General features: G+C 43.5%; 1 protein-coding gene across 1 annotated transcript in view; it reads left to right on the top strand.

Annotated features, from left to right (window-relative positions):
* Window positions 1–10,304: 10,304 nt before the first annotated feature.
* Window positions 10,305–25,618, top strand: part of LOC112258677 (contactin-associated protein 1) — a 32,346-nt gene continuing 17,032 nt past the window's right edge. Inside the window, exons 1-10 of the mRNA XM_024433206.2 lie at window positions 10,305–10,954; window positions 17,962–18,063; window positions 18,170–18,363; window positions 18,886–19,039; window positions 19,344–19,547; window positions 20,186–20,370; window positions 20,766–20,915; window positions 21,067–21,328; window positions 21,539–21,688; window positions 22,152–22,326. Of these exons, the coding sequence (XP_024288974.1) occupies window positions 10,894–10,954; window positions 17,962–18,063; window positions 18,170–18,363; window positions 18,886–19,039; window positions 19,344–19,547; window positions 20,186–20,370; window positions 20,766–20,915; window positions 21,067–21,328; window positions 21,539–21,688; window positions 22,152–22,326 (1,637 nt within the window). The 5' untranslated portion in view covers window positions 10,305–10,893. The remainder of the gene's footprint in view (window positions 10,955–17,961; window positions 18,064–18,169; window positions 18,364–18,885; window positions 19,040–19,343; window positions 19,548–20,185; window positions 20,371–20,765; window positions 20,916–21,066; window positions 21,329–21,538; window positions 21,689–22,151; window positions 22,327–25,618) is intronic.

Genomic DNA, 25,618 nt, shown 5'->3' with positions numbered 1-25,618 from the left:
AATTCATATCAGTACAATACATATCATATCAGTACAATACATATCAGTACAGTACATATCAGTACAAATCATATCAGTACAATACATATCATATCAGTACAATTCATATCAGTACAATACATATCATATCAGTACAATTCATATCAGTACAATACATATCATATCAGTACAGTACATATCAGTACAGTACATATCAGTACAATACATATCAGTACAATACATATCATATCAGTACAATACATATCAGTACAGTACATATCAGTACAAATCATATCAGTACAATACATATCATATCAGTACAATTCATATATATCAGTACAATACATATCATATCAGTACAATTCATATCAGTACAATACATATCAGTACAATACATATCATATCAGTACAATTCATATCAGTACAATACATATCAGTACAATACATATCAGTACAAATCATATCAGTACAATACATATCAGTACAGTACATATCAGTACAATACAAATCAGTACCATACATATCAGTACAGTACATATCAGTACAAATCATATCAGTACAATACATATCAGTACAGTACATATCAGTACAATACAAATCAGTACAATACATATCAGTACATACATATCAGTACAATTCATATCAGTATGATACATATCAGTACAATTCATATCAGTACAATACATATAGGTACAGTACATATCAGTACAATATATATCAGTACAGTACATATCAGTACAATACATATAGGTACAGTACATATCAGTACAATATATATCAGTACAGTACATATCAGTACAATACATATCATATCAGTAAAATACATATAAGTACAGTACATATCAGTACATACATATCAGTAAAATACATATCAGTACAGTACATACCAGTACATATATATCAGTACATTACATATTAGTACATACCACAGGAGGTTGATGGCACCTTATTTGGGGAGGATGGGAACAGAGTAATGGCTAGAGTGGAATCAGTGAAAGGTATCAACAACATCAAACACATGGTTTGATGCCATTCCATTCGCTCCGTTCCAGCCATTATTATGAGCTGTCCTCCCCTCAACAGCCTCCACTGGTACATACATATCAGTACATACACACAAAATATTTAGGTAAAACAAGCGAGAGGCGCTGTGCTGTGAGGTGTTTCTCTATCTGTTTTTTAAAGCCACGTTTTCGGTTCACTTGATTTGGGGGCTGTGAAAAGAAATGTAAGGTGGGGTAAGTGTGTGTGTCAACACATTAATGTTTCCTATAAAAACAAGAAGCGATACTTACGAGAGAGACTGGTATGCATAGTATTGGGCCAGCTACAGTTTTTCTAGGTCCTTCTTTGCAGCACCGGACCATGTGTGTGTGTGTGTGTGTGTGTGTGTGTGTGTGTGTGTGTGTGTGTGCGTGTGCGTGCGTGCGTGTGTGTGTGTTTGTGTGTGTACAGCTTGTGTCCCTTGCCTTGTACAATGGCACCCTTATGGAAAATACACACTCTCCAATGGGGGCTGGCCAAAGTACAATCTGCTCAAAAATTCCCTGTGAGAAAGTAGACATTGTGTGTGTGTGTGTGTGTGTGTGTGTGTGTGTGTGTGTGTGTGTGTGTGTGTGTGTGTGTGTGTGTGTGTGTGTGTGTGTGTGTGTGTGTGTGTGTGTGTGCGTGGGTGAGTGAGTGTGTCTAGGGTGGTTTGAGGGGGTTGGTGTGGGAGATTCCAAGTAAATATGTTTGGTGAACCCCTCGATCACCTGAAGCCTTTCTGCTTTGAGTCTCATTACAGTTTTTTAACAATGACTTCGGCACTAATTTCAGAACCTTGATGTCATTTTTCTAAACTCTAGACACAAAACTCACAACCGATGATCAAATGATGATTGGACTACATTATCCATGGATGTAATATTTCATCATCATTCTTTATCAGACACTGTTTCTATTGTCCCATGTACCACTTTCCAGACCATGTTTTCAGATTTGACATTACTGTATACACTTTATTAGGTACACCTAACTAGAACTGGGTAGGACCCCCCCTTTGCCTCCACAACAGCCTGAATTATTCACAGTGTTGTACGTTAAGAGATGCCCTTCTGCACACCCTTCTGTTTTAAACGACTGTTATTTGAGCATTTGTGGCCTTTCTGTTAGCTTGAATGAGTGGACATTCTCCTCTGACCTCTCTCATTAACAAGGTGTTTTTGCCCACAGAACTGGCTCTCACTGGATGTGTTTTGTTTATCGCACCATCCTCTGTAAACTCTAGAGACTGTAGTGTGTTAAAATCCCAGGAGGGCAGCTGTTTCTGAGATGCTGGAACCACTACGTGTGGCACCAACAATCATATCACGGTCAAAGTTGCTTAGATTGCTCATCTTGCCCCTTCTAATGTTTGGTTGAACAACAGCTAAAGCTCTCTACTCTATATACTCTGTAAATTGAGTTGCAGGAAGCCACATGATTCACTGTTCGAAGGAGCAGGCTATTTGCGTTAACACACAGGTGCACCTAATAAAGTGGCCGGTGAGTGTATGTATGCAGGCCCTTGTAATTGCTTTTCCAATACTGCCAACTCGTTAGTGATGATTGATTTCACATTGTGGTACCAGTATATAGTGAAATGAATCGTATTCACGTTCAACAATATAGCGATAACATGGAGCTGGCAGGTGATCCAGGTCACAATAGAGGTCAAGCAGTGGGAGGAGGAAGACAAGGAATACGCAGTGGTCAAAGGAATGGCAGGGGACAAGCACCCCTTCTGAGAGGTGGTCGTGGGCCTCATTTGAGAGGTGTGGGGGAATGTGGTAGAGGACAAGGCCACAGACCAAGACAGTGGCAGCAAAAGCAGAGTGTCCAATATGTAATACTTATGAGAAAGTAGCATATTGACCCAGCAGCTATTTGCACATTATTCATCCAGTGTGTTCAGTTTTCATACATTTCCTAGTGTCAGTAAAAAGGCACATTTTTGAGGGGGAGAATTAAGTCTAGTGATGAATAGACAGGGTGAGATGTAGACAGCACCAGTCACAGCCTGTGTCCTTCAAGGACTGAGCTTTAACATTGAGCCTCAGGTGACATCTGGTGGTCAGTTGATGTATAACACAAGAATGCAACGAATCATAGACAGACATTATTTTTAACACATAATATATTCAACTCATTACTGCTAGACACACAAATTAATACAAATTAATACATTGATCAAGTAAATTGTAGTCAATTTCAGTGGGCAGAATCATTGCCTTCAAAATGCATTTTGGAATGTTGATTGTTTCATATGATGTCCATGGAGCAACATTTAGTTATGATGTCTGTGGGACATTTAGGTATGATGTCTGTGGGACATTTCGGTATCATATCTGTGGGACATTTAGTTATGATGTCTGTGGGACATTTAGGTATGATGTCTTGTGGGACATTTCGGTGTGATGAGGCTCTATGAAATGGTTTGTTAAGCTGTTGATCCATTACTTTCAATAACTATTAAGGCCTGTCATGTAACATAGACTAGAGTGTAAAGTCCCTATGGTTTAATTAATATCCACTGGGCCAGTCATAGACCAGTATACTACACTGAACAAAAATATAAACGCAACATATAAAGTGTTGGTCCTACGTTTCATGACCTGAAATAAAAGACCCATATGCTCAAAAAGCTTATTTGTCTCAGATTTTGGGCACAAATTTGTTTACATCCCATTTCGTGAGCATTTCTCCTTTGCTAAAATAATCCGTCCACCTGACAGGTGTGGCATATCAAGAAGCTGATTAATGACCATTACACAGGTGCACCTTGTGCTGGGGACCACTCTAAAATGTGCAGTTTTATCACACAACACAATGCCACAGATGTCTCAAGTTGTGATGGAGCGTGCAATTGGCATGGTGAATGCAGGAATGTCCACCAGAGCTGTTGCCAAATAATTGAATGTTAATTTCTCTACCATAAGCCTCCAACGTCATTTTAGAGAATTTGGCAGTACATCCAACCGGCCTCACAACCGCAGATAATGTGTATGGCTTCGTTTGGGCGAGCGGTTTCCTGATATCAACGTTGTGAACAGAGTGTCCCATGGTGGTATGGGCAGGCATAAGCTACGAACAACAAACACAATTGCATTTTATCGATGGCAATTTGAATGCACAGAGATACCGTGCATTCAAATTGCTTACGACATGAGGCCCATTGTCATACCATTCATCCACCACCATCACCTCATGTTTCAGCATGATAATGCACGGCCCCATGTCGTAAGGATCTGTACACAATTCCTGGAAGTTGACAATTCCTGAAAGTTGAAAATGTCCCAGTTCTTCCATGACCTGCATATTCACCAGACATGTCACCCATTGAGCATGTTTGGGATGCTCTGGATCGACGTGTATGACAGCATGTTCCAGTTCCCGCCAATGTCCAGCAATAGAAGAGGAGTGGGACAACATTCCACAGGCCACAATCAACAGCTTAATCAACACTGTGCATAGGAGATGTGTCGCGCTGCATGAGGCAAATGGTGGTCACACCAGATACTGACTGGTTGTCTGATCCACGCCCCTACCTTTTTTTAAGGTACACTACATGACCAAAAGTGTGTGGACATCTGCATGTTGAACATCTCATTCCAAAATCATGGGCATTAATATGGAGTTGGTCCCCCCTTTGCTGCTATAACAGCCTCCACTTTTTTGGGAAGGCTTTCCACTAGATGCTGGAACATTGCTGCAATGACTTGCTTCCATTCAGCCACAAGAACATTTGTGAGGTCGGGCACAGATGTTGGGCGATTCGGCATGGCTCGCAGTTGGCGCAGTTGGCTGACGTTTGAAGGTCTGACGATTTTTACGCAATATGCGCCTCAGCACTTGGTGGTCCCGTTCTATGAGATTGTGTGGCCTACCACTTCGCGGCCTAGACGTTGTTGCTACTAGACGTTTCCAATTCACAATAACAGCACTTACAGTTGACAGTTGAGCTCTAGCAGGGCAGACATTTTACGAACTGACTTGTTGGAAAGGTGGCATCCTATGATGGTGTCACGTTAAAAATCACTGAGCTCTTCAGTAAGGCCATTCTCCTGCCAATGTTTGTCTATGGAGATTGCATGGATCTGTGCTTGATTTTATACACCTACAAATTTGAAGAGGTGTCCACATACTTTTGTATATACAGTGGATATTGTGAAAGATGTCTTCAACGATTGTACCTTTGACACAAATGGGATAAAAATTATGCAAATGTTATGTTCAGTCACTTTTACAGTTTTTTTCAATTGCTAAATGACAGTGGACACAACTGGAGTCACATGTGCAAAACTCTAACTACAGTCTGCACAGCAGCAGTTCATGTGGACCAAACTCTAGTTCGTTTTTCATTGCTTGAACACAGTTTTCAAAACTCTACACACTTATCCCATGACTTTAACCACAACCTGCACAACACTGTGGATTTACAGCACTTTGTTCAAATGCTAACACACTGCTGTCAAAACTGTGAACCACACATTCAAAACGGAATAGATTTCAGCCTTGTGCCTTTCAAACACTGCTGATTGCAATTTCAGCTGAAAGGCTAAGCAGGTGTCTTGTTTTAGACTTGTTAGTGAACACACACACATATTACAGTATATATAGGTAGAGCTCAGAAAGACTCATTTTGGAAATGGAACAAGGAAGATGGGTTCGTGGAGGGAGAAGGGTGGCAGGGAGAGGGCGGATGCGTGGAGGAAGACAAAGAAGACAAAGAGCTGTTATTTCAGATGAAATAAGGGCTACACTTATAGACCATGTCGTGAACCATGGTCTCTCATTGAGAGAGGCAGGGTTGAGGGTGCAACCCAATCTGCAAAGATCCACAGTGGCATCTGTAATGCGAATTTTCCATCATGCAAACAGGTGAGAGTTACATCCTTACAGTAAATGAAAACATTACAGGAATCTATTTTGTATTGCAATTATAGAATATTTACACAGATATATATTACAGTAAGTTTAACTGTAAAATATATTTTTACAACAGGACCCAAAGGCTGCCCCCAACAGGGGGAAGAGGAAAAATATTTTCAGATGCGCAGGAAAATGCTATTGTTGACATGGTTGTTGTCAACAATGCAATAAAACTGCGGGAGATTCAAGATAGAGTGCTGGCTGATAATGATATATTTGAAAATGTTCATTCTGTCAGCACAACTACTATCCTAAAGAAACACCAAGTTACAATGAAACAGTTATACACTGTACCGTTCGAGAGAAACAGTGAACGGGTAAAAGAGCAAAGATACCAATATGTCCAGGTAAGACGTCTGAGGTTACGTACACAGCTATACAAAATATTTACAGTAAAAAAAACACTAGCATTTCTACAGTAAAACTGTGCACTTACTGTTTTTCAGAGAGTAATGGAGGTGGAAGCACTGGAAAGACCACATTCATTTGTATTTATCGATGAAGCTGGATTTAAACTTGCCAAAACACGGCGCAGAGGAAGGAATGTTATAGGTCAAAGGGCCACTGTGGAGGTTCCAGGCCAAAGGGGGAAATATCACCATGTGTGCTGCAATGGCCAATGATGGTTTGCTTCTCAACACACCACTCATTGGCCCATACAACACAGAAAGGCTTATAGCTTTCCTAGAACAGCTCTATGCTCAGCTAGTGCCAGCAGAACAGGGGGAGCCAGTAAGAAACCCCCAAGTTTTTGTCATAGTTTGCGATAACGTTGCTTTTCACCACTCTGCAGCTGTCACAGATTGGTTTGCAGCACATCACAGATTTATGGTTTTGTGAGGACACAGGTCCAGAGGACTGCCAGGGATGGATGGATAAGGCACTCCAGAAGGTTCTTCCCCAGGTGCATGGCAAGAGAAAACATTAGATGTGATGTTGAAGAAAACCTGTGGCCTGATGCTAGAGAAAGGCAGGATTAGCCCCTCAATTATTTGTTCGAATTACAGTATGTACTTTTAGTTTCTACCTTTTTTTCTCATTACTGTAATTCCGTAAATTACTACAGACTATTGAAGCAAACTGCTAATTTTCATTTAATCTTAAAGAATTGTTATGTTCTAAAAATTTTAATAAATCATGTGAAAGAATGTCACTCTTTTCTTTGAAGAAAATATTACTTTGTATGAAGTCACTGAAATTGTTCAAACTGTAAAGATGAAAAGTTTGTATTTTCTGTATTGGTGTTTGATGCTAGTGTTTTTACTCTCAGTGTGTTCTGAGTGACAGTGTGTGTTATCTCAGTGAGGGTTGTGCATTGTGTTTGGCTGCACTGAGCGTGTTTTGAGCCATGTGTTAAGAGTTGTGTTGCTTGGAATGAGTTTTGCAGGTGATGTGAACTGTTTAGCTCAGGTGACTGTTGGTAGTGCAGACTGTAGTTAGAGTTTTGCACATGTGACTCCAGTTGTGCCCACTGTCGTTTAGCAATCGAAAAAAACTGTAATTCGGTCAGCACAACAACTATTGCTTGAGTCCTAAAGAAACACCAAGTTGCAATGAAACAGTTATACACTGTACCGTTTGAGAGAAACAGTGAACGGGTAAAAGAGCAAAGATACCAATATGTCCAGGTAAGACGTCTGAGGTTACGTACACAGCTATACAAAATATTTACAGTAAAAAAAAAAAACACTAGCATTTCTACAGTAAAACTGTGCACTTACTGTTTTTCAGAGAGTAATGGAGGTGGAAGCACTGGAAAGACCACATTCATTTGTATTTATCGATGAAGCTGGATTTAACCTTGCCAAAACACGGCGCAGAGGAAGGAATGTTATAGGTCAAAGGGCCACTGTGGAGGTTCCAGGCCAAAGGGGGGGAAATATCACCATGTGTGCTGCAATGGCCAATGATGGTTTGCTTCTCAACACACCACTCATTGGCCCATACAACACAGAAAGGCTTATAGCTTTCCTAGAACAGCTCTATGCTCAGCTAGTGCCAGCAAAACAGGGGGAGCCAGTAAGAAACCCCCAAGTTTTTGTCATAGTTTGCGATAACGTTGCTTTTCACCACTCTGCAGCTGTCACAGATTGGTTTGCAGCACATCACAGATTTATGGTTTTGTACCTGCCTGCATATTCACCCTTCCTCAACCCAATAGAGGAGTTTTTCTCTGCCTGGAGGTGGAAAGTGTTTGGTCACCACCCACATGACCAAATGTCTCTTTTGGAAGCCATGCGTGCCGGATGTGAGGACACGAGTCCAGAGGACTGCCAGGGATGGATAAGGCACTCCAGAAGGTTCTTCCCCGGTGCATGGCAAGAGAAAACATTAGATGTGATGTTGAAGAAAACCTGTGGCCTGATGCTAGAAAGGCAGGATTAGCCCCTCAATTATTTGTTCGAATTACAGTATGTACTTTTAGTTTCTACCTTTTTTTTTCTCATTACTGTAATTCCGTAAATTACTACAGACTATTGAAGCAAACTGCTAATTTTCATTTACTTTAAAGAATTATGTTCTAAAAATTTTAATAAATCATGTGAAAGAATGTCACTCTTTTCTTTGAAGAAAATATTACTTTGTATGAAGTCACTGAAATTGTTCAAACTGTAAAGATGAAAAGTTTGTATTTTCTATATTGGTGTTTGATGCTAGTGTTTTTACTCTCAGTGTGTTCTGAGTGACAGTGTGTGTTATCTCAGTGAGGGTTGTGCATAGTGTTTGGCTGCACTGAGTGTGTTTTGAGCCATGTGTTAAGAGTTGTGTTGCTTGGAATGAGTTTTGCAGGTGATGTGAACTGTTTAGCTCAGGTGACTGTTGGTAGTGCAGACTGTAGTTAGAGTTTTGCACATGTGACTCCAGTTGTGCCCACTGTCGTTTAGCAATCGAAAAAAACTGTAATGGGTAGTACAAGTGTATTGCCTAATGTGAAAACAGTGTAATGTACTGTAATTTACAGTACCGTAGCATCTACATTCAAATAGCAATTTTGAAAAAATGTATCTTAAATTTTTGCTATTGCTAACAGGTTGTTAAAATAACTACATTTAGAAGATATCATTATGTTGTGTTTTGGTGATTAAACTAAAGTACTCATTATATTTCACAGTAAACGTATATGTTGGATCAATGGTTGTGTGGTGAAAGACGTCTGCAAACAAAATGAATGCACAATGAAAGGTTTTGAATGTTAGACTGGCTTTGTTAGAAGTGTTACCAGTTTGGAGTTATGTACAAAGAGTTAAAAAAATTCACCACAAACTGTAAGAGACAGATCAAGGTCACCCTGGAAACTGATGGTAATCAAGATGGATGTTGCATTGAGTTTGCCCCCTGACCCCCACCTGAATGTATACACCTGTGTGTGAATGAGAGAGATTAACATTTTTGTGTGTGTGTGTGTGTGTGTCAGTGTGTGTTTGTGTGTGTGCTATTTTTTTTCATTGATGACTTTTAGTTTTTTTCTAATCTACCTTGGCCGTATGGCCCATAACTCTATTTTTCTCACTGTTGTTGACCAATCAGTGCTTTGCTGAGAGAACCAATCCAATCAATGTGACATGCATTTTAAAACCACAACGATTATTCTTTAATACAAGCAATTAGTGGGAAGAAAATCAACTCTAGACTATTACTCCTCCCCTGCTCCTCATCTTTTTAGAGTACAGGCTTCATATATTCCATTTCCAAAGGTATATAGTATGTTTTGATATTGCTGGGGGAGGTGGAGGCAGAGAGATTACAAAATGCCAATCTGATTTGATTGAAAACGCAAATCCCATACTGGCCTCGACGTCCAATCTCACCCCATCTCGGCACTGACACTGCCGCTGCCCGCTGACCCATAAAACCCACTTCTTAATCCCAAAGCCTTTTTAGTTTATGGCCAGTGTGCCACGCATTTCATAGATAAATCCCTCAGTCAATCTTACCAACCTGCCCCCACCCTATCCTCTCTGCCTCTGCCTGTCTCAGCATCAGCCACAAACTAGCAGTCAGTAACCTGGGCCACACATTATCAGTCTCGTAATTTTGTTGGTACCTATTCAGGGCCCTATTGTAGGTGAAGGTCAGTCCTCCACATAACTGGTTGTGGTGTAGCCGACTGTAGGCTACTCTCTCTTGTACAGCACAGTATTATTCTCGAACACATAACTAGGGAGCAACGGCAGACATTATAAACGTCAGAATCGTTGTCAGACTTTTGGCCTCAGGGGAGTAAGAGGCTTTTGACCAAATTGATGTTGCTCTCTGATAGGCTCAGTGCGCCTATGACCAGCGCGAGGCCGTGAGAAGTACCGCATGCCAAGCCCACTGATATTATATGGGAGATGCCAAACCAAAGCAGTATACGAGTGTAACGATGCGGGAAAGGAACAACCTTATTCTACGACAGTAAAACGAATCCCATAAAGCCTGGGTTACTAAACTACTGATTAGGTATATTTGCGGAACTATTGACAACAACGTCAAACGTAATAGCGTTAAAATTATCTACTGGGAAACAGAAGTAGCTTGCTGGACCAAAAAGTTTATTTCTCTCTCACCCCTTCCTTCCTACCTTCCTTCTTCTGGACCAAAACTACGCGGAGTTCTGGTGGATCCACTGAAGTCACAGAGTCAAAGCACACGCGTTGCTAGTATTTCACATCCACAAAGTGATCACAATGATCACTTGGAAATGTGTCCCCTATATGTGACCTTAATTATAAACAATTTACATAAAATATAGCCTAGCAGTGCGCGCTCTCGGTGAAGCGCAGCATCAGCACCAGTAACTGATGCGCGTCCCCGCCCCGGCAGAGGCTACCCGAGATCCCCGGAAGAGGAGTTGAAACTGCGCTAGTTAAAGTTGGGAAAAGGGGGGTGAAAGGATGCTACCGTGCCCTGTGGATAGGAGAACACAATCTACGATCTAATTAACATAGCATGTGCGGAAACGCGTGTCCTCTGTAAAGGATGATTTGCAAAATATTGAGCATAATCCTTTTATTTTGGGGTGTTCAAGAATGCTCATCACGTAAGTCTTGTGAAACAGTAACGGTCATTTATGTCAGTGTCTTGTCCTTTGTTAGCCTATTGCTATCATATTAATGAAATAGCCTAAGCCTGTATATGCAGCATATTGATAACAATATTGACAAAAAAAAAGGGATTCATTGTAAAAATGTGAATCAAGAAAGAAGCGGCAAAAACCTCTGGGTAATAGGTGCATCTAGTCCTTGAAGGGCAGAACATCTGATTTAAAATGACCAATAATCATCAAAACATTGTATAAGGGTTAACAATGGCTGTTATGTTTTACGCAGTTGCATAATCTCTATATTTTTTGCTTTGAATTCTGAGGAAAGTCAAGTGGCATGTTTCCTGCGGGCTGAGGGCGCGCGGCGGTTACAGTCTCGTACTGGGCTTTCTGCATTGCAGTGCTGTCTCGCGCCAGCGTGCAAGTTTCTGCATCGCATGGTTCATTTCCCGCCCACCTCTCCAGCATTCTGTAACGGTCATGCCAGAGAATATCCCAAACTGTATGATAATGATGGCACTGAAAATGTGGTTTATTATCTGTAAAAGCTACAGGATGCTGTGGGATGATGGAATAATTTGAGCCGTGTCCTAACCTGCCTGCTGCGTGCGGGACCACCCCACTGCAGTACTTTCGCAGAGTGTGTGCTCATCACCTGTACGCGAGCAAAAACGTCCCCTTCATCTAGGAACACGCATCACGCAGCAAAAATTCCAAACAGGAATTCCGTGATCAATGATGTATATCGTTTTTAATAGTCGCTTCGGATGTGGTTGTACAGCAGGGTATTATAACATGCAAGGCCGTAGGGAGATGGATTTGAGATGCATGTGGAGAAAAACTTGGTGCCATGTTTTTCCATAAATCACTGTCCAAACAATTACCTCAGAAGATGTGAATTAAAGGCTGCAGCAGTGTGATTCACCAAGCAGTTTTTTAATAGAGAGGTGGGGTGGAGGGGGGAGGGAAAGGGAGGTGGGGTGGTAGGGAGAGGGAAAGGGTGGGGTGGAGAGGGTGGGGGGAGGGGGGGAAAGGGAGGTAGGGTGGAGGGAGAGAGGGTGGGGTGGAGGGGGAGGGAAAGGGAGGTAGGGTGGAGGGAGAGAGGGGGTGGGGTGGAGGGGGAGGGAAAGGGAGGTAGGGTGGAGGGAGAGAGGGTGGGGTGGAGGGGGAGGGAAAGGGGGTAGGGTGTAGGGAGAGGGGGAAAAACATTGTTACTTCACTTCCTATCACTGCATATAGTACAGTAAACAGGGCAGGTAGTTTGTTTTGCTCTCTCTAGGCTATATTAGGGATTACTAGTGAATACTTAGTGCCCCAGTGCCCTCTTGGTGCTGTGGCGGTGTTAGACTACTGTAAGAGGATCACACAGGCAGGCTATCCTGCGCTGCTGGACTATCAGATAGAGTGATTATTAAGGTGGGAGTTAAATATCTGGGGCATTTGGGTGTGATATTGTGGTGAGTTGGACTGTATGTCCATGTATGGTACATTTGGTTGTATAAATACGTTGTGAACACTTGTTATGGTCATGTGGTGCGACGTCTATTTTTTGTTGTGGTCTCACATGGTTCCCATTTTGGGTAACTAGTTGGTGTTACGGAATCCATGTGTGTGTTGGGGGTAACCACACTGGTCAGTTTTTCTAGATGTGGCATTTTGTTCAGTGGTCTATTGTGTTACTACTGTATGCCTTCAGTATTGAGGGAAGTTGGTTGTAAGTGCTGGCCATTAGGGGTGTAGTATCGCACTATGGTGTTTGGAACCTGACTGGTTTACCGGGATGGTGTTGTGGTGATTTACCCCCTGTAGTTTGGCCTGCCGGCCTGTGTATCTGGGTGCTGGCAGGCATATGAGGCAGTGCCCACGACTCAGGCTGTGTCAGGCAGGCAACCAGGAATATACTCTAAAGATTAGAACGGAGACTCCATTCCTGGGACGTGCTCATCTGGGGTGGGGCTAACACACAGCATTGCAGGAGCATTCCTACTATGCTACTGTCTGTGCAGCTGCCCTGCTGTGTGTATGTGTGTGTGTGTGTGTGGGTCACAGGAGGTTGGTGGCACCTTAATTGGGGAGGACGGGCTCGTGGCAATGACTGGAGCGGAATCAGTGGAATGGTATCAAATACCACATGATTTCCATGTGTTTGATTCCATTCAATTTGCGCCGTTCCAGCCATTATTATGAGCCGTCCTCCCCTCAGCAGCCTCCTGTGGTGTTTGTGCATGTATGTGTTTATTACTGTGAAAATGTGTATATATCTGTTTGGGTGTGTGTGCACTGATGTGTGTTGTTCCGTCTTGGTGTGCTGCCCATGCATCTCCAGTCCTCACAGAGACTAGTTGTGTGTTGTGGTGTGTGTGGCTGTGTGTGTGTGTGTGAGTGTGAGTGATGGGAATTGATATGGAGGATAGAGGTTCACCAGTGTGGAAACTGTTCTATTCTTAGACCGATGCAGGATGCTGTGGGATGATGGTCCTGTATATGAGATGTTTTGGGGCTTTGATGTCTTTCATATTTAGCTCTTTTTAAAATATATATTTTTTTAAACTTTCCCTCAGTCCTCCGTGTCGCCAGGCAGACACTCCCCACTGTGAGGCCTGACTTTGGCTATGAATAATTCAGTCTGCACTCTAACACGCACCAGCCTGCCTTCCACTCTGTGTGCCACACAACCCAAATACCAAAACATTATGGCATTTAACATTAGGATTCTTGGCTCCTAACCATACATGAAAAAGCAGAGATATTCCTCACACTGTACATCATTTATCATGGGCCACTGCATGATGTGTCCGGAGGAGGCTGTTTCAATATGCACAGCAATTGTGATGCGTCAGCCCAGACAGCCCCAGCCCCTTGCAGCCTCTCCACCCTACAGTAACACGAGACTGATGCGTCAGCATCTCTGATAAGCCGGCAGCAGCTCTTCACACTTATAGCCGACTGAGCCAAGCCATTCCCTTAATGATAGATGGATTGAGAGAACCCCTGGTGGTGGTGTAGAGAGAGAGAGAGAGAGAGAGAGAGAGAGAACGGTAGTGGGAGAGAGAGAGAGATGTACAGACTCAGTGAGCATAGCCTTGCTATTGAGAAAGGCAGCTATAGACAGACTTGTATTTCAAGAAAAGACAGGCTTTGTGCACACTGCCCACAAAATTAGGTGGAACCTGAGATGCACTTCCTAACCTGTCAAACGTATGACCATATAAGTGACACGTATTTCCCTCAGATTACACAGACCCTGAAAGAATTCGAAAAAACAAACCCAATTTTGATAAACTCCTACATCTATTGGGTGAAATACCACAGTGTGCCATCACAGCAGAAAGATTTGTGAACTGTTGCCACAAGAAAAGGGCAACCAATGAAGAACAAATACAACCCATTTTTACATTTATTTATTTTCCCTTTTGTACTTGAACTATTTGCACATAGTATGACATTTGAAATGCCTTTATTCTTTTGGAACCTTTGTGAGTGTAATGTTTACTGTTAATTTGTAATGTTTATTTCACTTTTGTTTATTATGTACTTCACTTGCTTTGGCAATTTTAATGTATGTTTCCCATGCCAATAAAGCCCTTAAATACAATTTATGAGAGCGAGAGAGGGAGGAGAGAGAGAGAGAGCGAGAAGGCGAGATAGATAGAGGGAGTTAGAGGGAGGGGGGTAGGAGAGAGGGAGAGAGAGGGTGAGATAGAGAAGTAGCATGATCGAGAGAGGGGGTGAGAGTGAAAGAGATGGAGAGGGAGAGATAGAGAGGAGAAAGAGAGAGAGAGAGAAAGAAAGTGAGGGAGAGAGAAGAAGTGGAAGAGAGAGCGAGGGGTGGAATGTTCTGGATAAGCTCTGGGTACATCTTTTAGTAACTGCGACACAGCGACACCCACTCGAGAGGTATTTGAGATCAAATGAGAGGAAGAGAGAGGGAAGGTGTTAGGTAAGGCGCTCCTTCATGATTATGGCTCTGAGAGAGAGAGAGAGAGAGAGAGAGAGAGAGAGAGAGAGAGAGAAGAGGCATGCTGAGTGAGATGGAGGGATAGGTGATGTGAGGAGAGAGAAGAGGGTGGAGGGAGGTTTGGAGTCGGATGGAGGGGGGAGAGGAAGAGATAAGAGCATCCTGTCAGTAGGAGGTGGGCGTTGAGTGGCAAGGCCTGGGTTAACCTACAGCAGTCCTATTGGCTCTCTGCTTTCTCTATGCCTTTACTACCTGTAGTTCTTCTCCACCCTCTACAACCCTCTACACTGCTCACCACAGAAATTAACAAAAATCTATGTTCCTTAAACTGGAAGTAAACTTTAACTTCTATTAGTGTAGGGTTAGTTATAGGCTTTGTTGTTGGAGTTAGCTGAATAATTATTGACTTGACTAACAAACTATAGGCAGCAGAGTATTGTACTTCTTGATATACCTCATTAACAGTGAGTTCTCATTCTGTAATGTCTGCAGGAGAGGATCAGGGGACATGGCCAGAAAGGTCACCCAGTCGAGACTCAGATACCCAGACAGAGACAGTATTCTATAACAGTCAAGGTCAAAGGCAGCACATGTCTCTGGCTCAGCTGATTTCTTTCCACCTGAATGGTCCTTGGAGGACAGCATTCAAGGTCCCGTGATAGCAGCATACCACCCTACATACCACTGCTGGCTTGCTTCTGAAGCTATGCAGGGTAGGTCCTGGTCAGTCCCTGGATGGGAGACCAGATGCTGATGGAAGTGGTGTTGGAGGGCCAGTAGGAGGCACTCTATCCTCTGGTCTAAAAAATATCCCAATTCCCGAGGGCAGTGATTGGGGACACTGCCCTGTGTAGGGTGCCATCTTTCGGATGGGACATTAAACGGATGTCCTGACTCTCTGCGGTCATTAAAGATCCCATGGCACTTATCGTAAGAGTAGGGGTGTTAACCCTGGTGTCCTGGCTAAATTCCCAATCTGGCCCTCAAAACATCACGGTCACCTAATAATCCCCAGTTTATAATTGGCTCTTCAATCCCCCTCCTCTCCCCTGTAACTATTCCCCAGGTTGTTGCTGCAAATGAGAATGTGTTCTCAGTCAACTTACCTGGTAAAATAAAGGATAAATGAAACAGATTGAGCTGTTTTGACGGTGGGAAATGAAATAGAAGGCGTTTAGGCTCAGAGTGAGTGGCAAAGTGTACTACTGACTGTTGTAACTTCCTGACCAGTTCAATGATGCTGTCTATACTGTGGGGTAGTATGGAGAGTACAGAGATAAGGTTCAATTCTTCAGCAGAGGTTATCCCCTGATAGTTGTTCCTGTTTGAGCTCTTCCGCTCCTGTCTCCATTTATTTTCTCCCTCTCCCTCCTCAAGAGGTGTTCTACAATCCCTCCCTCCCTCCCTCCCTCCCTCTGCAGGCTGAATACTAATTCTGCAAACGTCTCCCTTGGTTTGGTTTCGACCTCTCTCTGTCGCTCCCTGTCTCCCTCCCTCATCGGTTTGACCTCAGAGATAGCTGTATTAATAGAAGCTACAACGATGAAACTAGTTTTAAACAACAACCGTGTAACAGAGAGGATTACCCCAAGACATGAGGGTGGGAGGGGGAGTATTGTTTTAGCCTCCCCAGGTTTTGTACTGTGAGATTTGGGTTTCTCTTTCTTTCCCCCCTTTGTCTTTTTCTCTCTCTCCATCTTCTCAGCCTTTATGTCCAACTATCCCCCTATCTATTACTTTCCCACCTATCTACATGCCTCTGAGCTGTGCGGAGGAGTAACAGACATGTCAGGACATTGCAGAAGAGAAGGCAGTGTTTTCTAGTGACCGTGGTGAGGACATAGTGGGTTTATCTGTGCCAGTGACAAGATTAGGCAGAATTATAGTGATTCCTAATTGCTGAGGGTATTTATCGAGGAGGGGGGACGGCGGATGAGACAGACGGTTGATGAGACGATGAGGGAACGCCTCTGATTTATTTAGCTGCTATCTGTCCACTAGGCACCCATAGAATAACACCAGCTATCTCCCATCTCCCTGAGAGACAAGGCCTCAGTCAGTAACGCTGTTCATTAACTGCATAGTAGTTCATGCAAAACAGATGTATATGATCACTCACGTACGCACACACACACACGCTCATACGCACACACACACACACGCTCATACGCACACACGCTCACACACACACACACACACACACGCTCATACGCACACACACACACACGCTCATACGCACACACACACACACACACGCTCATACGCACACACACACACACACACGCTCACACACACACGCTCATACGCACACACACACACGCTCACACGCACACACACACACACGCTCACACACACACACACACACACTCGCACTGTTCATTTCCAAATGTGTTTGCAAAGCTGAAAGCCCTCTGCATATTCCATTCATTTCTTTAGCTCAATAAAAAGGGGATGGGTGGAGGTTCTCTTCTTTATAACGATCATTCATCTCACAGGCACAGTGGAAAAAATATTTACTGGCTTCTGGTTTCATGCCTGACTCCATCCACCATCCATTACTGCTGAAATAAAGACATTAGTTAGGTCTCTGCATCTTTATCTGGGAGGATTGATGGTTAGATTCATCAGTACAGCTCCACCTGTTCTTAAGGAGCCAGTTTACACTGTAGCATTACAGATGACTGCACCGTGCACTGTGCAGATGGGAGGTCATATTGTGGAAGGGTTATTACTGCACACCACACAGAGGCCTAATTAGTCTGTGCTTTTGTTTTCCTGCCTCTGAATGTAATCAGACTTGTTGACTGTTCATAGCTTGTGGCCCAGCTACAGGACAGATTATGAAGTGCTTAATTAGTTGCAATCCAACGTCTGTCCCTTATCTGTGTGAGGAGAGGCACCACTAGACATGTTGGGTTCTGTTCAGCTGAAATCCCTGATGTTATCGTGTGATTTGAACGGTTTTGGAGAATGATGTCTTGTGTAGTCTGAGTATTACTGTAATCTCTGTGTTTAACCGCCTCTTCTCTCTCATCTTTTGTTCTAGATGAATGTGTTGATCCCTTGGTATCTTCGCTCTATGCCAACTCCTTCTTGGCCTCTTCCAGATATAACTTTTTGTACTCTGCCAACTTTGCCAAATTGTATGGTTAGTTTTCTTGGCTATATCTATGTGTGTGTTTTGTGTGTAATGAAGTCAGAGTGTGAGTTCTGGTTGATGACGTGTGTGTGTGTGTGTTGCGTTCCTCCTCCAGGGAGCAGTGGCTGGTCCCCGTCCCCCCGGGACAGACAGCCCTGGCTGCAGATTGATCTGAAGAGGAAGTACCGCATCCAGGCCATCGCCACCCAGGGCACCTTCAATTCCTATGACTGGGTCACAAAGTACACACTACTCTATGGTGACCGCCCCGACTCCTGGACGCCCTACGTTATGAAAGGAGGGAACTCGGTAGGGAGGGGGGGTTAAAGGGATAATCTACTCAAATTATTGATTATTTGTTCTCAGCTTGAAAGTTGTCTTCAGGCTCGGAGTGACTGTTATGAAATTATGACATTTGAGTGAACTATCCATTTAGGTTGGGGTCTGTCAGGTCAAAAAACAGTCATTCAAATGTAATCCTTGGCAGTCTGTTCACACTGGGCACAGACTTCAAATCAATGTCTATTCCATGTTGTTTCAATGTCATTTCATTGAAATTCATTGAAATAACATGGAAACAACGTTGATTCAACCAGTGTGTTCCCAGTGGGTTGTTTGATTTCATGTTCATTCTAGAAATGTTCACCACAGAGTAACAGTTAATAGAGACAACATTACCACATTATCCCTCAGTGAGAGAGTTTGAAAACACTAATCTGTTTTTATCTGTTTATTACTGAATGAATAACTTCTTCTTTCTCTCGCTCTATTTCTCTCTCTCTCTCTATTTCTCTCTCTCTCTCTCTCTCTCTCCCCCTCTGCTGTGCACAGACGATGCCTGGGAACTGGAACTACCACCAGGTGAAGAGGAATGTGTTCCACTATGCCTTCACAGCCAAACACATCCGCCTCCTGCCCCTGGGGTGGAACACAGAGAATGGAGGCAAGATTGGTGTCAGGCTGGAGGTGTTTGGCTGTGCTTACGGTAAGGACATCTTTCAGAATCATTGTAACTATAATTTGCTGTAGGAGTCTTCTTCGAAATCTCAAGATAGCACACTCAACAGTCATGCAAATAACAGTTAACAGTCAGTAACTAACCTCAACAGTCAATTGAGTTAACCCTCACAACTCAATGACACCCACGTTAAACAGTATCTATCAAACATCTATCTACACCATATCACAGGAACACTTTTGAGCCTCTCAACCATTTGAATCTTCATAGGATGACAAATGTGCCATTCGACCTCTAACATCTAACCACTTTCCCCTTCTCTCTCGGCCAGACTCCTACGTGATGCAGATGAACGGAGACGACTCGGTGGCCTTCATGTTCCCAGGGAAGAGGTTCCGGACCCTGCAGGACCATTTTGCCGTGAACTTTAAGACCCTGGAGCAGGACGGGCTGCTGCTACACAGTGAGGGAGTCCAGGGAGACATCTTGACCCTGGAACTGAGGAAAGGACGCCTCGTCCTCACCATCGGCCTAGGTAGGATCAGCTGGAATGCGTGGGGTACGGCTGGGCAGAGACTCTAAACTGGTCAGAGTGCGGTATGCCATAGATGGAGGACAGATAAGAAGCACTCTGACCTGTTGGTCTGTGAAGGATCAAATCGAAACAAATGGAAGTCAAAGGAAATTCAATCTGTTCATTGTCATAAACACAAGATGAAATGCTTAATGGAACATAAATATTCGTGTTGTGGGGTGATTATACAATCTGATAGGCTGGGATATTACGTAAGGGTTCAGTTTCCTAGATTAGATCTAGTTCTCTTTACTGGATGAAAAACAGGGCTTCCCTGTCAATCCTCCATTACTGCTGAAGCAGACATTAGGCTTCTGTATCTGTGAGAACTCAGGTTGGTATAGCCATTACTTCAGCTCCACCTTCTCTAAAGGAAACATTTATAGTAAAATGTATACACGCTGTAAGTCGTGTAAGTCGAACTGTAAGTCGCTTTGGATGAAAGCATCTGCTAAACGGCCTACAGTATAGCTATAGCTTGAACTATAGCAAACTATAGCGAAGTATAGCGAACTTGATTATTGAATGAGTTTCACATAGCAGTACTCCCATCATCCCATCAAATTCTTACGTCATTCATGTCCGCTCTCCTATTAAAGGAAGCAGTACGGTCAACCAGGTGGACGGTCGGACCACAATGACCGTTGGCAACATACTAGATGACCAGCACTGGCATTACGTCACTATCAAGCGCTACGGTCGACAGGTCAACTTCACAGTGGACGCCCACACTGAGACGACCATTAGCAAAGGAGATTTCACCTACATAGACCTGGACACTCAGGTTGGTCGTAGAACTAGACGCTAAGGTGTGTCTGGACATTTTTTCTGTTGCTGAACATTAGAAGGTAGTGGGCCTGGAGAGTTTGGAGTCAGGCTTGTGACAGTGGTCCATAGGGACAGGAAGGAAGTGGTCATTGAAGGGGTCAATGGTCATAGACAGAGATCAGCCTACTATTTACCTGGCGCCTGCTTGTCATTCAGGGTGTACTTTGTTGATATACACATGATCTGTTCCTAGGCCGTCATTGAAAATAAGAATTTGTTCTTAACTGACCTGCCTAGTTAAATAAAGGTTAAAAAAACAACCAGCAAATACATGTGTGCCTTTGAGTATAATATTCCATTGATCATACAGGTACATTTATCTAATTTATTCCTCTGCTGGTACTCTCCTAGATGTATGTGGGCGGAGTGATTGAGCCCAATGTGCCCCACCTCCCAGAGGTTCCTAACTTCCGTGGCTGCCTGGAGAACGTCTTCATCAACGGGATCAACGTCATCAACATGGCCCAGGACCAGGAGCCTGAGATACGCATCCCTCGGCAGGTGTAGCTTCTCATCCGACTTCACCTCTGCATCACGTACTCGTTTACCTACACACACACACACACACACACACGATTTACCTGTGACCTACAGTGATGTAGCTAATCTTTCTTTGTAGTTTGTTGTAAATGCAATGATTCTTTTCTCTCAGAAAAAGATGCACTACGCGTGCCGTGACATCCTGTGGAAGCCCATGACCTTCGCCGGGCCCAACAACTACCTGCAGGTGCCTGGGTTCTTCAGGAAGCCTCGGATGTTTGTGAAGTTTAAGTTCCGTTCCTGGGACTACACAGGCCTGCTGATGTTTACACGCTTCGCTGATGACCTGGGAGCCTTGGAGCTGGGCCTGAGTGAGGGACAGGTCAATGTCACACTCTTTCAGCCAGGCAAGAAGAAACTACAGTTCGCAGCAGGTGAGCCAAAATGTGGAACTGAACTCACCCTGCCTCGTTAATAAATTCTTACTCTTCTACAAATTCGAAATAATGTGCAGAACGTTTGTTGAGACGGTAGAAGATGCAGCTTTGTCAAATGAATACTGGATTATGTTGCATTCATACTGATTGCTCATTCATTACATCTAAAGCTGTTCTAATGTTGTTTCTGTTTGTTCTCCTCTTCAGGTTACCGTTTGAATGACGGTTTCTGGCACACGGTAGACGTAGCAGCCAGGGACAACCTACTGTCAATCACCATAGATGAGGAGGAGGGCTCTCCGCTGAAAATCACCAACCCCTTCACTGTCCGCACAGGGGACCGCTACTTCTTTGGAGGTGAGCTGTTCACCACACCTGTTCTGGCTCTTGACTTTACTGTTCCCAACATCAACATACATTACAATAGCAACCACTGGAAGTGAGCTGTTGACCAGACCTGGGGTACGTCCCAAATGGCACCCAATTCCCTTTATAGTGCACTACTTTTGCTCTTATATACCAGAACACTGTTCATCTACATCATTTGTTTTATATTTAATTATTTATTTTTTGACTTTTTTTGTTATTTAGCAGACACTCTTATCCAGAGCGACTTACAGGAGCAATTAGGGTTAAGTGCCTTGCTCAAGGGCACATCGGCAGATTTATCACCTAGTCAGCTTGGAGATTTCAACCAGTGACCATTCCGTTACTGGCCCAACGCTCTTAACCGCTAGCCACCATTTTGATGTTCTCACTATCAAAATGACAACCCAATAGGAACATATCTTCACACCTCCCTCTGTGCTTTGATCCTCAGGGTGTCCGAAGACTAACAACACGATCAGGAAGTGTGAGACCAAGCTGAACCACTTCCACGGCTGCATGCAGCAGATCTTTATCGACAACGAGCCGGTGGACATCGACATCATCCTGCAGCGACGCTGGGGACGCTACGCTGAACTGTTGTTGGGCACCTGTGGTATCACTGACAGGTAGGGGGCATCAGTGACAGACAGAGCAGAGGGAGGAGGAGGTTGGCAGAGGGGGAGGGGCACAGACTAAGATACTATGGTGAAATGGCTTGTTTGCAACATACTAGGACAGGCCTGGGCAATTATTTTCCATGGAGGGCCACATTAGAATATATTTTTGCCATCGCGGGCCAGAACCATATTACAGGATTATACATCATGTGTATGACTGTGTTGACAGGTATATCTACTGTAAATCACGTCCAGATATGCTACTTATTTTATGCAAACTACAAACGTCTTCTGAGCATGACTCCGAATCTTTGGAACGTTTTGTTCATCAAGAGATGCATAGAACCTCGTCAGTGGCATTGTTTTGAGTAGTTCTCCAATCACTGCATCAGACTGAAGATCGATAAGTTGCAGGTCAGTGGGAGCGTTATCCACATTGAAGGTGAAAGGAGAGGAAACCAACAGCATGTCATTTTCCAACACTTTGAAATCCTCAAAACGACAATAAAACTCCCTGTTCAAAGCATGCAGCAGAGATGTATACTTCTCCTGCTGCTCATCTGATAGGGAACAGACTAGTAGTGTAGGAAGGTGGGTGAGATTGTTGTCATCTGATAGGGAACAGACTAGTAGTGTCAGAAGGTCATCTGATAGGGAACAGACTAGTAGTGTAGGAAGGTGGGTGAGATTGTTGTCATCTGATAGGGAACAGACTAGTAGTGTGGGAAGGTGGGTGAGATTGTTGTCATCTGATAGGGAACAGACTAGTAGTGTCAGAAGGTCATCTGATAGGGAACAGACTAGTAGTGTAGGAAGGTGGGTGAGATTGTTGTCATCTGATAGGGAACAGACTAGTAGTGTAGGAAGGTGGGTGAGATTGTAGTTATCTGATAGGGAACAGACTAGTAGTGTAGGAAGGTGGGTGAGATTGTTGTCATCTGATAGGGAACAGACTAGTAGTGTAGGAAGGTGGGTGAGATTGTTGGCTTCTGATAGGGAACAGACTAGTAGTGTCGGAAGGTGGGTGAGATTGTTGTCATCTGATAGGGAACAGACTAGTAGTGTCAGAAGGTCATCTGATAGGGAACAGACTAGTAGTGTAGGAAGGTGGGTGAGATTGTTGTCATCTGATAGGGAACAGACTAGTAGTGTAGGAAGGTGGGTGAGATTGTTGTCATCTGATAGGGAACAGACTAGTAGTGTAGGAAGGTGGGTGAGATTGTTGTCATCTGATAGGGAACAGACTAGTAGTGTAGGAAGGTGGGTGAGATTGTTGTCATCTGATAGGGAACAGACTAGTAGTGTAGGAAGGTGGGTGAGATTGTTGTCATCTGATAGGAAACAGACTAGTAGTGTGGGAAGGTGGGTGAGATTGTTGTCATCTGATAGGGAACAGACTAGTAGTGTGGGAAGGTGGGTGAGATTGTTGGCTTCTGATAGGGAACAGACTAGTAGTGTAGGAAGGTGGGTGAGATTGTTGTCATCTGATAGGGAACAGACTAGTAGTGTAGGAAGGTGGGTGAGATTGTGGGCTTCTACTGGGTGGGTCAGGAGGAATAATAATTCTCCCTAGAAGGCTTTGACAAGGCTGTACATCTGATGTGCAAAAATACCCTTCCCTTGTAGTTTGGAATTCAGTTCATTCATGAGGGCCATGATGTCCACGGTGAAGGCAAAATCAGCCAATTATTCTTAATCCATCTCTGACTTCAGGTCCCACACCCTTTTCAACACCTTCCCCAAACTCAGCCATCTCATGTTTGTGTGGTAAGGGAGATCTGCAAGACCCAACTCTGTCTCTGCCAACAGCGAGACAAACTGCCTGTGGTTTAAAGATGTTGCTCTTATGAAGTTTACCACTTTAGTGACTGTATCCACAACATGGCTTATTTTCATAAACATTTACAGAGCACTTCCAGATGAATAATGCAATCATTGTCTGATCTGGGTTCAGCTCAGCTACTTGATCTTGTATCCTTTTCAAAAGTCAAATGTTTTTTCCTGTCATGTTTGGGCACCCATCAGTGGTCACACACGATAACTTTTCAAAACTCAGTCCCAGATTTGCCACATACTTATTAACCTCCTCCAATAAACCTTTCCTTGTGGTTGTGCTCTTCATTTAACTGCGCTGAAGCAAGCTCGTCTGTAATTTCAAGGTCTGGGTTTATGCCTGGTAAGAATATCAACAACAGCGTCGTGTCACGTGCATCACTGCTCTCGTCCAAGGCCAAGAAGAAATAGGTGAAATCCTTCCCCTTGTCTTTCAACTGTTGTTCATATTCTCTGTGATGTCCTCAACATGCCATGTCACTGTTCGTCTTGACAGGGAAACATTTTCAAGCAGCTCTTTATTGTCGGGGCAAAGTATTGCTGCAGAGTCAATTAAACATTCTTTAATGAATTCACCCTCAGCGAATGGCTTGCTATGTTTAGCAATTTTGTAGGACAGTTCATAGCTAGCTCTCGCAATTCTGTCGTTTGCTGAGTGCAGTTTTGTGACAAGTCCTTGCTGCTTTTACAACGGAGAAAGCAAAATGCACCTGCCCTCTGCTCAGAAGACGTATTCCTATATTTCTCTGCATGCTTCGTCTGGAAGTGTCGGGACAAGTTGTAGTCTTTCAAGACAGCGATGCTCTCTTTGCACACTAAGCGCACAGCTTTCCCTGATACCCCAATAAAGAAATATGTCGATGTCCACTCTTGCTGAAACACCCTACATTCATTGTCTACTTTCCTTTTCTTTGAAATCTTTGAAAAACTCATTTTTTCACAATTTCTAGCTAGCTACTATTTGTAACTGTGACGTGTGTCAGCCCGTCAGTCACCGTCTGTCCTCTTGCAGTTGGTATTTATACGTGCCTTCAAAATAAATGTCCCACAAGCGGTAGGAGTTAAATCATTACACAAAAGGTGAGTATTCATTGGGCTTTTAATTTGAATAACAAATACGTTTTTCAAAACTTTACTATCGCAAATTCTTTACGTTATCTGAGCATGATTCTGCGGGCCGTATTGAATCAGGTCGTGGGCTGGCCGTTGCCCAGGCCTGGGCTAGACAATAGTACCACAAGGGCAAAGGTTACATACAGTATCCATGATGAATCCATGGGTAAACTGATTGGATGCATTCTGAACACTATACTCAGCCTTGTAATATCAGTGGAGTACAGAGATAGTGTTGGAATGTTCCATCCTGATTCCTGATGGACCATTGTGACAGACACAGTCAAGGCTCATTGCTATAGGAGTCAAGGCTCATTGTTATAGGGATGAATCATTCTGAGAAGGCCTCTCATCT

The sequence above is a fragment of the Oncorhynchus tshawytscha genome, linkage group LG09 (genome assembly GCF_018296145.1).
Source record: "Oncorhynchus tshawytscha isolate Ot180627B linkage group LG09, Otsh_v2.0, whole genome shotgun sequence".
Classification (NCBI taxonomy): domain Eukaryota; kingdom Metazoa; phylum Chordata; class Actinopteri; order Salmoniformes; family Salmonidae; genus Oncorhynchus; species Oncorhynchus tshawytscha.
Note: the sequence above shows the minus strand (reverse complement) of the source record. Positions and strands in the feature narration are given on the sequence as shown.